The sequence below is a fragment of the Electrona antarctica genome (genome assembly GCF_951216825.1).
Source record: "Electrona antarctica genome assembly, chromosome: 18".
Lineage (NCBI taxonomy): Eukaryota > Metazoa > Chordata > Actinopteri > Myctophiformes > Myctophidae > Electrona > Electrona antarctica.
The window spans coordinates 21,736,251-21,749,790 of record NC_136799.1 but is presented as its reverse complement, the minus strand read 5'-3'; the positions used below and the strand labels follow the sequence as shown (position 1 = coordinate 21,749,790).

The following is a 13,540-nucleotide window of genomic DNA, read 5'->3' as shown; positions in this document are numbered from 1 at the left end:
CCGTGATTCATCATTTCATGACAGGATATTCATCCAACATGTAACTGATTCCCCAGGTGTACCAGAGCCTGGATCGTGAACTGCAGAAACACGTGAGCCACCAGGACACACTCCAGCAGTGCCAGACATGGCTCTCCACGGTGTACGATGAGTTGAACGACCAGCCGCCGTCAGGGCTCCAGGAAGCACTCAAGCAGGTAAATGACCAGATGAATGCCAGCGCGCCCCTTTTTATACTGTCTGGGAGCATTGGAATGGTATGACTCCATCTGTTAAGACAGTAGTTTCCAACCAATTCTGAACATTGTTTTAAACATTTCATAAAGTTTTAAATAAAGATGAAGACTTTTTTGCATTGTACAGTATATGAACAAGTTTGTCTTTGTTTGTTTTGGGTCTTAAAGAAAAGTGGAAAGGATTATTCTGAATCACAACTAGTTATACACAATTTTCTTTTGTCAAATTAACATACAGTATGGACAGTACAAAGTGTATTCTCTTTACTCCTCCCAGCCAACACTCCCCACTGACAGGTAGTTACCCCCCCTTTTGATTTACAAAAGGGCATGTGAGCTCAAACCCACCATTCAACATTTTGGTTTTAAGATGTTGATATTCTTTTTGCATTCATCCTTAGGACCCCAAATCACACCTTGGAAAGCATGAGTGTCTATTTCAAACAAAGTGTTTTTTGACTGGGGGGGTCATATTTTGACAGCAGGAATTGCCTGTCATAATTTGACATATTAGGATGTATTAGGATGTTGATATTCATTCATCAGCCAACACTCCCCACTCACAGGTAGTACCCCCCCCCCCCCCCCCCCCCCCAGAGAGGACGTATAGGGCTAATTTGGGTATAGAACCTTAAGATTTTCATAGAGACATGTAAACTTAATCTGTGGCTTTACCAATAATTGATCCGTTACTTTTTCCATGTACAGGTGAAACATTATAGGGCCCTCCAGGAGCAGGCCAGTACCTACCTGGACCTGGTGTGTTCCGTTTGTGACCTGACTGATGAGGCTGTGAGAGTCACAGCTGGTGAGGTCCAGAGAGTCAAAATCACGGTCAGTACCGTATGCATTTACTCCCTGTTCATCATTCACTGTGTGTGTGTGTGTGTCTGTGTGTGTGTGTGTGTGTGTGTGTGTGTGTGTGTGTGTGTGTGTGTGTGTGTGTGTGTGTGTGTGTGTGTGTGTGTGTGTGTGAGTGTGCGCACATGTTAAATCCTCGTCTTCACACCTTATTCGGCAATCGCTTCCTCTCTCTCCCCCTGACTGTCTTGCCTTTCGCTGGCTGCTGTTGCCTGTAGCTCATACTTTTACTCTTAACAAGTATACATGCTCTACACAATGGTGGCAGCTGTAGAGCAAAGACCAGTAATTAATTTGTGTATTTCTTTATGAAGAGCTTATTTTGAATAATATGAAATACATGAAATACATTGTGAGTGCTGGAGGGCCTACATTTCCTTGTATTATGGGGTGCTCACCCTAAACCTAACCTCCCACGGGGCAGCACACCTAAACCTAACCTTAACCCATGTCTAACCAATGACTATAGTCTAAACTAAGTATGCACCCCGTATTATGTGCAAGACAAGGGCATCTTGTGATGGTAAGAATGAGCCTGGAGACTGTAGAAGATGGTTAAAAGGTCTATCTGCTCCCCAGATAGAGGAAAGGATGTCTACTGCCCAGGAACTGTCTGAAGGCTGGAGAGAGATCAAAGAACAGAAGCAGGAGCTCTCCAGTTTGTTCCAGGATATGGAGCAGCAGCTTCTCAGCTTCTCCAGGAGGCCTGCCGAGCTGGAGACCAAGATAGCTCACAACATGCTGTCACAAGCCAAGGTACAGTAGTAATAATTATATATTTATATAATATATATATATATATATATATATATATATATATATATGGCTATAAAGCTCCTGCTGGTACAGTACATTTTGATTTAGTATCACCTTCAGTAGTAATTATGTTTACATTCACAATAAGTGTTAATGGCTCTGATTTACTCTAGATAAAATAAACACATTTATTTTGGTGGGGTAGTGCCTGCATGCCAGCACACTGGCTATAGTACTTACCATCATTGAATTCAATCCAATCCAATCTGTTTACCGCCACAGGAATTCAGCCAACAGCTGCAGTCAAAACAGAGTGTCCTCACCAAAATGACAGAAAGTGTAAGCAGACTGACAGGTGGCCAGGACTCACCGGAGCATGCAGAGATAGGCCGTCTGAGCAACTCTTGGCTGGAGCTCTGTCACCAAGTCAACAAACTGCTGGCTCAGCGAGAGGAGGACTTGCTGAGGGCCAAGGAGTATCACGACTGTATCACCGCCATGGAGGCTCTGTTCGAACAGGTCTCCAAAGAGTGGGACAACCTGGCAAGGTGGGGCTCTAACGTTCAAGTTGATAGATGTTTAGTCATACAGTAATACAGTGTATACAACAAAATAGTGTGATTTGTCATGGTATTCAAAAGGCTTCTCTTGAGTTCTAATCCATAATGTCAAGTTTTCCCATAATTCTATGTTCATCGGTCAAAAATACTATACAACTCCCATTGAATTCACAATTATATGACTGTCTTTTCTTTCTTGTGCCATAGAACGGATGCTGAAAGTTCATCTGAGCACCTGGAGGCACTAAGGAAACTTGCAGTAGTTCTTCAAGACCAAAGAGGAACTCTTGAGGATTTAAAGGACCAGCGACAGAAAGTCATCCAGCATTTGAACTTGGATGACAAAGAGCTTGTCAAGGAACAAATAAGCCACTTTGAGCAGCGCTGGTCCCAGCTGCAAAGCCTGATCGAAAGGAAGATCCAAGATTCGGTGATGACCCTGGAGGATATGGCCCTGGTGGAGGCTCGTCTGAAAGAGGCTCGCGACTGGGCAGAGGAGCAGCAGCCGGCGCTGTCTGAGGCCATGAAGATGAGCCCTCCACCGGAACTGGCTCAGAGCTTCCTGTTCGACCACCTGAGCATCTGCAGTGAACTGGAGGCCAAGCAGCTCCTTTTAGCCCAGGCTATGAATGACGCCGACAGGGTGCTGGCTCACCTCGGCCTCAATGAAAGGCAGCGTCTGCAGCTCCTGATCGCAGACACCCAGCTGGAGGTGGAGACTCTGAGTGTGAAGGTATCGCAGCGCAGAAAGCACCTCAGCAAGGCGTTCACGGAGAGGACACAGTTCCTGATGGCCGTTGGTCAGTCCATCAACTGGGTCCAGCAGAACGAGAAGAAGGCTCAGGCAGAGGAGTACATTGCTCTGTTACCAGATGACTTGGCTAAACAGGTGCGGACATGTAGGAATATCCAGAGTAGTCTAAAGGCCTATCAGAGCGAGTTGAACTCCCTGTGGTCTCAAGGGAGGGACCTAATGAGGGATGCCAGTGAGGATGAAAAGAATGAAATACTAACAAAATTGCAGGAATTGCAGACGATCTTTGAGAAAACACTGCACAGGTGCGGCCAAAGGCTGCAGGAGCTAGAAAAGGTGCTTGTGTCCCGAAAGTACTTCAAGACAGACCTGGAAAAAACATGCCAGTGGTTGAAACAAGCCGATATTATCACATTCCCTGAAATCAACCTCATGAATGGCGATGCAGAATTGGAAGTGCAGCTGCTGAAGTATCAACTGATCATAGAGCAGGCGATTGAATATGAGAACCTCCTCCTCATTGTCCAGAGAGCTGGCCAGGAGATCCTGCCGACTCTGAATGAAGTGGACCACTGCTACTTGGATGAAAAACTCAATACTCTCCCCCAGCAATACAACAGCATATTAGCACTGGCCAAAGAAAAACAGGAGAAAATCCAACAGGCTATTCTAGCAAGGAAGGAGTATGCTTCTTTCATAGATGTCACTCATAAAGCACTGAAAGAGCTGGAGGAACAATTCAATGATCTAGGATCTCAGCCTGTCGGCCTGCAGACAGAAGAGGTTCTCAGTATGCAGAATGATTACAAAAGAATTCAGGCAGATCTCAGCAGGCTGGGTCTGGCTGTGAGTGAACTGAACCAGAAGAAAGAGGGTTTCCGTAGCACCGGTCAACCCTGGCGCCCAGAGGAGATGACACAACTTGTCGCCCTCTACAACGGCCTCAAGAGGCTGGTAGAGCAGAAAGTCGAGCACCTGGAGGACACCTTGGAGTCATTTGAGGACCAGAAGGCCATGGGCATGCAAGTCCAGTCAGAGCTGAAGGCCACTAAAGAGCAGCTAGTTAAAGTCAGTGCAGAAACCCAATCGGCTGAGGAAAGGCTGAAGAACTACCACACGCTGGCAGGCAGTCTTCAGAGTGCCGACTCTCACCTGTCCAGGCTGATGGAGCAGATGGACACCCTAGCTGTGGACCAGACGGCTCACAACGCATCCAAGGATCAGGTGTTGTTGTGGCAGGAGGAACTTCGGTCCCTGCAATCTGCTGTGGGAGAGCTGATTGAAGAGTGCGAGAACAGGTTTGTCCAGAGTAAAGACTTTGAGACGGAGATGAAGAGAACGCTGGACTGGCTGCAGCAAGTCAGGGACGATCTCAGCTGTGCTGTGATTGTGGACGTGCGGGTGGAAAAGGTTCAGGAGGAGATCCGGAAGCAGCAAATCATGCAAGAGGAGGTGCAGTCCATGCTGAGGATCGTGGCTGCCCTGAGCAGCAGGGAGAAGCAGAAATACATCAGTGCCAACGAGCATGTCCCGGCCCATGTGGATACGAGTCTGGAAGAGATGGCCAAGTTGCAGGCAGATGTTCAAAAAGCTCTGACTTCCAAACAGGTGAGATGTCCTCATATTGATCATACTGTTATGCTGTGCTCTTTTGAATGTTTTGCATTTAGTGTGCGTTGTATTGTCTGCTGTGTGTTGTAGTCTGTATGTGGGCTTCCATGTGAACGTACAGTGAAACTGTCCGTAAATATTTCTCCTCAGCAATATTACTAGGAGACATTATTTTATATTTGTTGGACTTGACATGTAACCACATAAGCGTTATAGTCATACGACAAATAACAAAAATATCCGATCTAAAAGCCCACAATGTGTGGCACCATAAAACACTTTGATGGTATGATATTTGATTTCTAATGTTCATCTCGTATTCATTAATAGCTTTCATTTGATGTATAAATCCCTTTCATATTATTTATATCTCATTGTCCAGATCACATTGGAGCAGGCTCTTGTTCTGTGCCAGACGTACCACTACAGGATGCAGTCAGCCTGCGAGTGGCTGGAGGACGCCGTGTCCTTCCTGCAGCAGGCCAGCCTGGGCGTAGACGTGGAGAACTATGAGGAGTGCGTCCGGCAGCAGGAGGACATCATGGGCACTGAGCAGGAGTTCCTCATCCACTTGGAGGAGCTGCAGGCCGTGCCGCCACAGCTGGAGAAACTGGTCAAACCCATGGCTAAAGAGCAGCTCAGACTCAGTGTAGAGTCGGCACAACAGAGAGGTGTGGAGGTCCGAGACCAGCTCCAGTGTCACCAGGATGTCCTGCACAGGTAGAGGGAGAATAAGAGAGATGACTATTGGCTAATCTATGCAATAGTTATGTTATCGGCTAAGCCTTTTAATATAGAAAAGGCCTGTTTGCCTGTAAAACAGTCATATGTGAACCTTTTTTGTTTGTTTGTTTTTAGTTTTAAATTCAAATTCAGACAGACAGGCAGTTCACTAACATAATGCTGTATTGTCTCCAGCTGTGTGGCCCAGTGGAAGTCGTACCAGGAGGCCAGGCAGACTGTCATTGAACTGATGAATGAGGCAGAAAAGAAGCTGACCGAGTTCGCCACTGCAAAGGCAGCCACAAGCCAGGAGGCAGAGGAGAGGCTGTGCAGCCATAGAGTATGGGAGGCCAATGCGTTCATTTTAATAATACAATTATTATGGACTACATTATGTAGTCATCATCACATGGTGGCAACTTAAGGTTTTACATTTTTATAAAGAAATGGACAAAAATGCAGAAATCTCAGTTATTTAGGATGAATGGGCAAAACATTGATTGCAATAGCACTAGAAAAGTCATTTAATTTACATTTGTTTAGTTTCAAAAACCCAATAAGCATGTAAAGACATGCCTCTAATACATCTTTCACGTTTTAACGTGTTCTCTTTTTCTTCTTCTTTGCGCTCCACAGTCTCTTGTGTCACTGGTGAATGGCTTCCAGGAGAAGCTGAGTGGTTTAGAGGAGCAGGCCGCCCAGCTGGAGCTGGTAGGGAGTGATGCCAGCAAGGCCACTATCAGCCGCTCCATGACCACTGTGTGGCAGCGCTGGACGCGTCTGCGCAGTGTGGCACGGGGACAGGAGAGGGTCCTAGAAGACACAGCACAGGAATGGAGGACCTTCAGAGAGAAGGTACTGTACTACACAGAACACATGAATTACACTAAAGAAGTAGAAATTGGTGCACCGGTAACCGACACCAGGCTCTAAGCCTGGCAGTTGCTAGTTCAAAACGCATTGTATTGTTTAGCGTTAGACACATTATGGACAAAAGTCTACTAGAATACTATACTGAAAATAGCAGATCTGCAAGCTCTCTACATATTGTAGATCTTCTATTTTCACCAAATGTTCACCCACACAAACAGTGATGCTATGATTCATGTGGTTCATTATTTTTTATTGCCAAGATGGTGAAGCTGGGAGACGTGTCTGATGAGCTACAGAGTCGTGTCCCTGACACTGCTGTGGAGAAGGCCTCCAAAGCCACCCTGCAGTCTCTGCTGGACCAACACGACCTGCTCAGCCAGGACATCGAGCGAGAGCTCTCCTCCCTCACGCTGCTACGGCAGTATGCCCTCAGCCTGCTGCACGACGTGGAAGTGCCTTCACCAACCAATGAGCATGATGAGCTGCCCAGTCTGAAAGAGATCCGAGTTGTACAAGACCAACTGGATAGGTAATGACAAATGAATCAAGTTAATCAGAACTTGATGTTTGTTTTGACCCCTGATTGGCTCAGCTTATACAATTCAAGGAAATGGATATAATATGTCTATAATAAAATCTAATATTTACAATGCCTCTAGCATAGCTGGGCAATATTGCTGTATTTCTAATTGGTTTGTGCAATAGATACTGTACATGCCTTGCCCTGGTCTCATCACAGCATATTCATATCAATACTGTATGTTTGCTATGTTTTCTCATATCTGCTTATTTGTATTATTATTTTTCTTCCGTGTTTGTGAACATGGTTGGCCAATCATCCAATAATGTGATGTGTGAAGTCAATGGTTAACAGATTCTACCTAAGATGGTCTAATTTGGTAAACCACCAAAAAATGCCTAAAGGAGATGAAAAATGAAAAAAGAAACAAACAATTTACAAATACAAATATTTGACCCATGTCTAATTCTGTCATTTTAAATTATTTTGTAGTCTAGGATACTGAGTTCAGCGTTTTGCTTGTTTCCATCCAGCCTTCTGACACAGTCAAGGACCAAGCGTGCCCAGGCAGGCCATGAGCTCAGGGACAGAGAGGAGTTAGAGATGAACCTCAGTGTTGTAAAAGCCTGGATCCAGCAGACCAGAGAGCTTCTCCTCAACCCCACCCCAGACATTGATGCTCTGCTACAAGAACTGGAGGTAAGGCTATGTTGTCCTATCTAAATTGGTTTATATTTTGTTGTACGATGGTGTCGCTCGATACGTTGTGAGCTTGTAGATCCGCTATTTTTGGCATGAAACTAGTATACGTTAAAGTCCCACGGTTTAACATCCATTTTTGTGTTTGTGTTGTTGACAACTCTGGTTGCTGATCTGTTGGAACTACGATTCACTGAATTCAGTTCTAAACGAAAACATGGGCATAGCGCTCCAAAACTAATGCTCCGGGTTCCTAGCGCTGAGATTATTACGCCTGTAACAACAACAAAACTTATGTGAAATGGTTATTCAAAAATACACCAGTGACAAGATTGTTTAGGGTCGGCTTGACTGATGGTCCTGAATGCTGGAGGTGTCAGGATAGAGACGGTACACTTTTACACATGCTTTGGGGCTGTCCCAAAATTCAGGAATATTGGACTGCTATACATGAAAGACTGGAGAGAATAACGGGCATACACATTCCTTTTTCACCCAGTCTGTTCATTCTGGGGGATCCTGCCACATTGAGGCATGTTGCTCCTCCTTTAGCTGAATGGATACAAACGGCCATTATGTCAGGTAGGAGGCTGTTGGTCAAGGACTGGAAGGCTCCATCTGCACCTGCTCCATCCCTCTGGGATGCATCGATGGGACTATTGGCCGCTTACGAGCGACTGTCATACAGGCTGCTCAATAGGATGGACGACTATGACTTAAAATGGGGCTTTTACCATATGCACGTATCAGGACTCTGATTAGTTTCTGGCTCTGAGTGAGCTCTGAACGGGCTGCAACTTTAGAAAATACACTGAAGAAATATGTCTGGAATTGGGGCTGGGGTGGACTGCGGGATATTTCTGTGCATCTCTGTTATATTGTTTTGTTTTGTTTTGGTATGTGTTTGTTTTGTTATGCATTTATTTTGTTGTGTTTTGTCTATGTCTGTCAGTTTCATATACAAAAGAAATTTAATAAAGTACAAATCATAAAAAAAAAAAAAAAAATACACCAGTGAAAGATTAAATCAAAAACGACTTTGGTTCAATTGAAAAAGTTACAAAGTCAAGTCTTTGTCGCCTATAACTGTGGATAGTCAGATTTATTACAGGTTTGAATGCACACATTATTCATAGTGATTTTTGATGGTGTGCAGTTGGTGTTGCAGCCTGGTAGGCACACATACATTTGTTCCAACATCTGTTCCTGCCGGTCCCACACAATGCATGCGGTTGATTGGTCAATTCGTGTGAAAAATTTGCCACCATAGACAGACACAAATATGCTTCTAGATGGCTCGCCGCCTCGCCCCCTATGAGCCACGTGGTGAAAATGCATACTGGTATAACATTACAACTGCAATAAAAGTTGACTTTGCTACTGTATAGTTATTTTGATCTATTTTCTTTCCATGGTGCAATGAGGCACTAAATATTGTTAATTACCTGCATAAATAAGGTTTCAAAATATTTTGATAAAAAAGCGTATTTATCTGTGTTGGATTATATTTCTTATGCACAGGTTGTACATGGTGATGTCATCACCTACCGCCAGAATGTGGATAAAATTGCTGAGCAGCAGCAGAGCAAGTACCTGGACCTCTACACCATTCTGCCATCAGAGATCTCCATGCAGCTGGCTGAGGTGTCCCTTGCTCTAGGTGCCATTGAGGACCAGGTACTGTATAAAGATCAACCATTTAATGTCACTGAAACAGTAAATAATGATAGACCCTTTACTGGGAATGTATATGCAAATTACAGTAGTCTACTACTGCATGTTAGTAACATACAATAACAAGCACATCTGTAGTGGTTGGAGGTGGTCTCCTTGCTCTTCTATTGAGCAGTTTAGACACTTGGGGTGACAATAATGTCAGTAAAGTTATTTGAAGCAGACCACACACTGGAGTGGACACTGACGCGGTGCCAACTGTTGGGAGAGGGAGACAACGGACATAAAATGTACGAATTGTATCGTTAAGCTACCACAAAGACGGAAAGGCCAACTACAGTAGAGTAGACTAGGATAGTAGCCAAAAGAGAACAATACACTGGTATGTATCTTTTCATATCTCATGTCAATGTTATAGGTTCTTTCCAAAGAGAGAGAAATTCAGAAAACTAGAGACATTAAGGAGGACTTCAGCTCCCGGATCCATGATGCATCTGAGAAACTGAAAGCAGTCTCTGCCAAATTCAAGGAAAAATCCCCTGACATCGATCATGCCAAAGAAGAAGTCAAGGTGGGTTAGCCAAAAACGACATTCCTTCTTTCCTTATCTCACCATGGTAGTCTTAATGCATTTATAGGAAAATAAAATTTACCACATTAATCCTTGCATCCCTATTTTGGGAATGTCAAAATCGAAGATTTTCAGATTATCTCATAATTTTTCAAGATTTTTCAAAATAGCAGACACTGCAGGCCACAGCACGTCATAGTGCGACACATAGTGAGCTTGTAGATCATGTAGATCGTGAGCTTGTAGATAACTTGTGGTTAAGCTAATGTGTATGAATTCCTCTAGGGGTACTGTACATGTCACCTTACAATAAATGTGATATTACACTTTTGTGATTTAGATTATCACGACATGAAATTATGCATGTCTGTCCCATCTTTACTTTCTCAGAGCCTGGCTGAGGACTTGGACAGCTGTGGTTTCACTCTATCAGAACTGGACACTGCTGTACAAGAGTTTGGTCGACGGAACCCCCTACTGGCCAAACAGCTCAGTGATGCCATCAACAAGCTGTCCGAAATCCATCACCACACGACCCGGCTAGCAGACTGCAGGAACAACTGGCTGAAAAAGGTCAGTGGTTATTTCTTATTTATTCCATGTGTTATGGCTATTTGCTCATGCAAGGTACTGCTCTATCAGTGAATTATGACAATAGGTGAGCCAACTTTCAGACACTAGTCACATCCATCAGCCCAAATGCTAGTTATTTTTTACTGTGGTGTCTTATAAGAGTGCCTTTGCAGAAAACCTCCAGGCTATATCTTAAAACCATACTTGGCTGGCAAAAAAGAGAAAGTGTCTGTTTTTCTTTTTTATCCATTAGCCAATTAAAAACAAAGTTGTTGTACCACATCTGATTCTGACCTGTTGTGTAGTTTCTCATTCTCTTATGTCTCGTGTCTTATCTTGGCTTTGCAGGCGGTGTGCTATTTAGATGAGTACAATGAGATGCTGGACTTCATTGTGAGGTGGTCAGAGAAAGCCAAAAGCCTGGTGAGGGCAAACATCATCTGGAACTCCTCTGTTCATCTGCAGGAGCAGATAAGGATGTACCAGGTAGGTCATGTATCTGCAGATTGGAGCTAGTTTAGTAATCAATCCTAGAGAATGTGTTTAATAGAACAGGTGGGCAGTCTAACCGCCTTATTAATAGCTTTTTAGATTGATTTACTGTATGAATAAATCTCCAGAAGCTATTAGATTGAAGCATGGAGCAGTAGTGTACAAGTCAGGTTCAAATCCATACATTTACAACACATGTTCACCAAACAAGAACTTTAGTTTACTGCAACGTTTGAGAATCTGAGATATATTCTCCTTAGAGCGCTTCAGTATTATGTATGATTAAAAGGTCTTATACAAGGAAACCTCCACCTCTTTCTAATCACCTCTCACCCACCTCTCAATCCTCATTTCACTATCCTTTGCCCTTTGTGTTCAGGCCGTCTTGCGTGAGTCTCGGGAGCTCCATGGAGACCTGGAGTCGATGGGGGAGAAGGTGGAGCTCCTCTCCGAAGTGCTGCAGGTGGAGGCCTTGAGCCAGCAGGTGTGTGAGCTCAGCCGCCACACTGAGGAGCTCCAGCAGAGCATCAAGACTCGTCTCCAGAGCCTGCAGGATGCAGACAAGGTACTGAGAAACACATTTATGGATCTAATGTCTCGTTTTTATTACTCTTATGTTAATTCCCCTGAACTGATAACATTGTATATTTATGCTAGTAGTAAATTCTTGTTCTTGTTTTCTTTATTAGAAAATGTGACACTGCTTCTGATAACTGTTAACATGTACAGTACAGCCAGTAAATGTTTCAGTTAATTCAGTTAATTTATACTCATAAATAAATGATTTACATCTGGCATGATCTTCCTGCAGAGTATGGAGGCGCTGGAGTACGAGGTGAAGGCCTTACATGTTGCTATTGAACAAGTCCAGGCCACACTGACCTCCCCAGAGTTGGCTCGCCAGAGCCTCAAAGAGCAGCTGACTCAAAGACAGGTGAATATAAAACTCCTTTAAAGCTGTTATAAGCAATAATATGTCCATTTTTTTACGACCGCCAGCAATGAGTAAAACGCTCCCAAAAAGAATGTAGTCGCCTAGATGTGACACAGAGACTACATTCTTTTTGGGAGCGTTTTACACATTGCTGGCTGTCTGAATACCAAAAAAAAAAAGTAATTAAAATTGACAAATTATTGCTTATAGCAGCTTTAATAGTCCATTATAAGCTCTAATCGGCTGTATGCTGATTGGTTTGAACTTGACTGACTACAGGCGATGTCTAAGCACTGATACATTGTTTGATCAGGCTCTTGATTCACTTGTAAGGTGTAAGACCACAATGCAAACAAGTTGTGTTTTCCTTTAGCCTAAATGCTTTACTGTACCTTCGTGCTATTTACATTTTTTTGAGTGGTGCAAATGTCGTTTCCGGTCTGGATCAGCAGTGCATTCAAAAGGACAAAAAGGGATGGACGCTTGATGGATTTGTAGCTTCAAAAGGTCAACTCCGTCTTTATTTTTGCCAAGTACAAAGTCGAACAGCCGTTGTAACACTGCACAAGTAAAAGGTCTTATGCCTGAGTCTGAGTTTTCAACACACAGCGTTTCCGTGGTTCCAATATCGACGCCGGATCAGAGACTACCGATATGAGATGCGTTGAGGCTTATGTCTCACAAACCAACGCATAGTCCCGCCTACTCTGTCAGCGGCCTCGTCCAATAGAAAGCCGCTAAACAGGGTATCCGGTTCTTGCAAAGGCGGGACCTATGCTAAACTGCGTGTTCTTACAACAAACTATTTTTACAACTGAGATGACAACTGGATAGTAATGAATTTAAGAATACAATATGATATATGAAATTATAAACATGACAGAACTATATAAAACTAAACAGAAATATATGAAACTTAACTGAAACATGACAGAACAGTATGAAACTAAACAGAATTACATTAAACTGAACTGACTCTATTTAAGAAATGAATGAGCTGTTTTAACATGGTACCTGAAATTATAATCTTTAAAATAACCCTATGTTTAAGAGTACATTCTAGATTAGTCACTGAATGCTAATAATTTAGTAACCTAGTCTATGTATTAGTTTCCTAGCGTTTATCTATAGTAACAGAAGAGTGTTTTTAAGATACTTTAAGAGGAATATATAAAGTTAAAGTCCATGCATTTAACTCAAGCCAAATCAGATCCTGCCAGCTGCTTCACACCTTCTGTATTTAGAACAAAAGGATTCGCTTCCTGTCCTTATAAGGTGCTGCTTGCTCAGACGTTTAACAATAGCTCCTTTCGGTGAGAACAGTCTAGATTGACTTCAAACCCAGCTGCTTAACCGTACCGACTATAGTTGAAAATAGACTTTAATTTTGGTTCATTCATTAGAAAATACACGACACAAACCACTCCAACAACTGGCTTTGTTAGTACCCGTGTGTGTTTGTGCCTGTACAGGTGAGCATGGTTGCTATGGTTAGTAGTAGTAGTTGCATAGCAACAATAAATGTATAGTTGCACCACTCAGTTCACACGGGTGTGATTTTTTACTAAGTAAGTAACCAATCAATCAAAGGTCTTGACTATATGACTATATGAAAATATATTGTATAATACGGAGTGAACAGTCAATAATCTTGTCTTGTCAGAATTGTCTCATAATAAAGAAGTTTAAAAAGAAGCAGATGA

General features: G+C 43.2%; 1 protein-coding gene across 1 annotated transcript in view; it reads left to right on the top strand.

Moving 5' to 3' along the window:
• The window catches only part of syne1b (spectrin repeat containing, nuclear envelope 1b), a gene marked incomplete at its 5' end in the record, with an annotated part of 113,565 nt that overhangs the window by 59,853 nt on the left and 40,172 nt on the right, over window positions 1-13,540 (top strand). Inside the window, 16 exon segments of the mRNA XM_079528331.1 lie at window positions 57-197; window positions 945-1,074; window positions 1,681-1,853; window positions 2,136-2,401; window positions 2,621-4,775; window positions 5,161-5,498; window positions 5,697-5,841; window positions 6,138-6,356; window positions 6,635-6,903; window positions 7,428-7,593; window positions 9,115-9,270; window positions 9,686-9,838; window positions 10,229-10,411; window positions 10,760-10,897; window positions 11,283-11,468; window positions 11,715-11,837. Of these exon segments, the coding sequence (XP_079384457.1) occupies window positions 57-197; window positions 945-1,074; window positions 1,681-1,853; window positions 2,136-2,401; window positions 2,621-4,775; window positions 5,161-5,498; window positions 5,697-5,841; window positions 6,138-6,356; window positions 6,635-6,903; window positions 7,428-7,593; window positions 9,115-9,270; window positions 9,686-9,838; window positions 10,229-10,411; window positions 10,760-10,897; window positions 11,283-11,468; window positions 11,715-11,837 (4,941 nt within the window).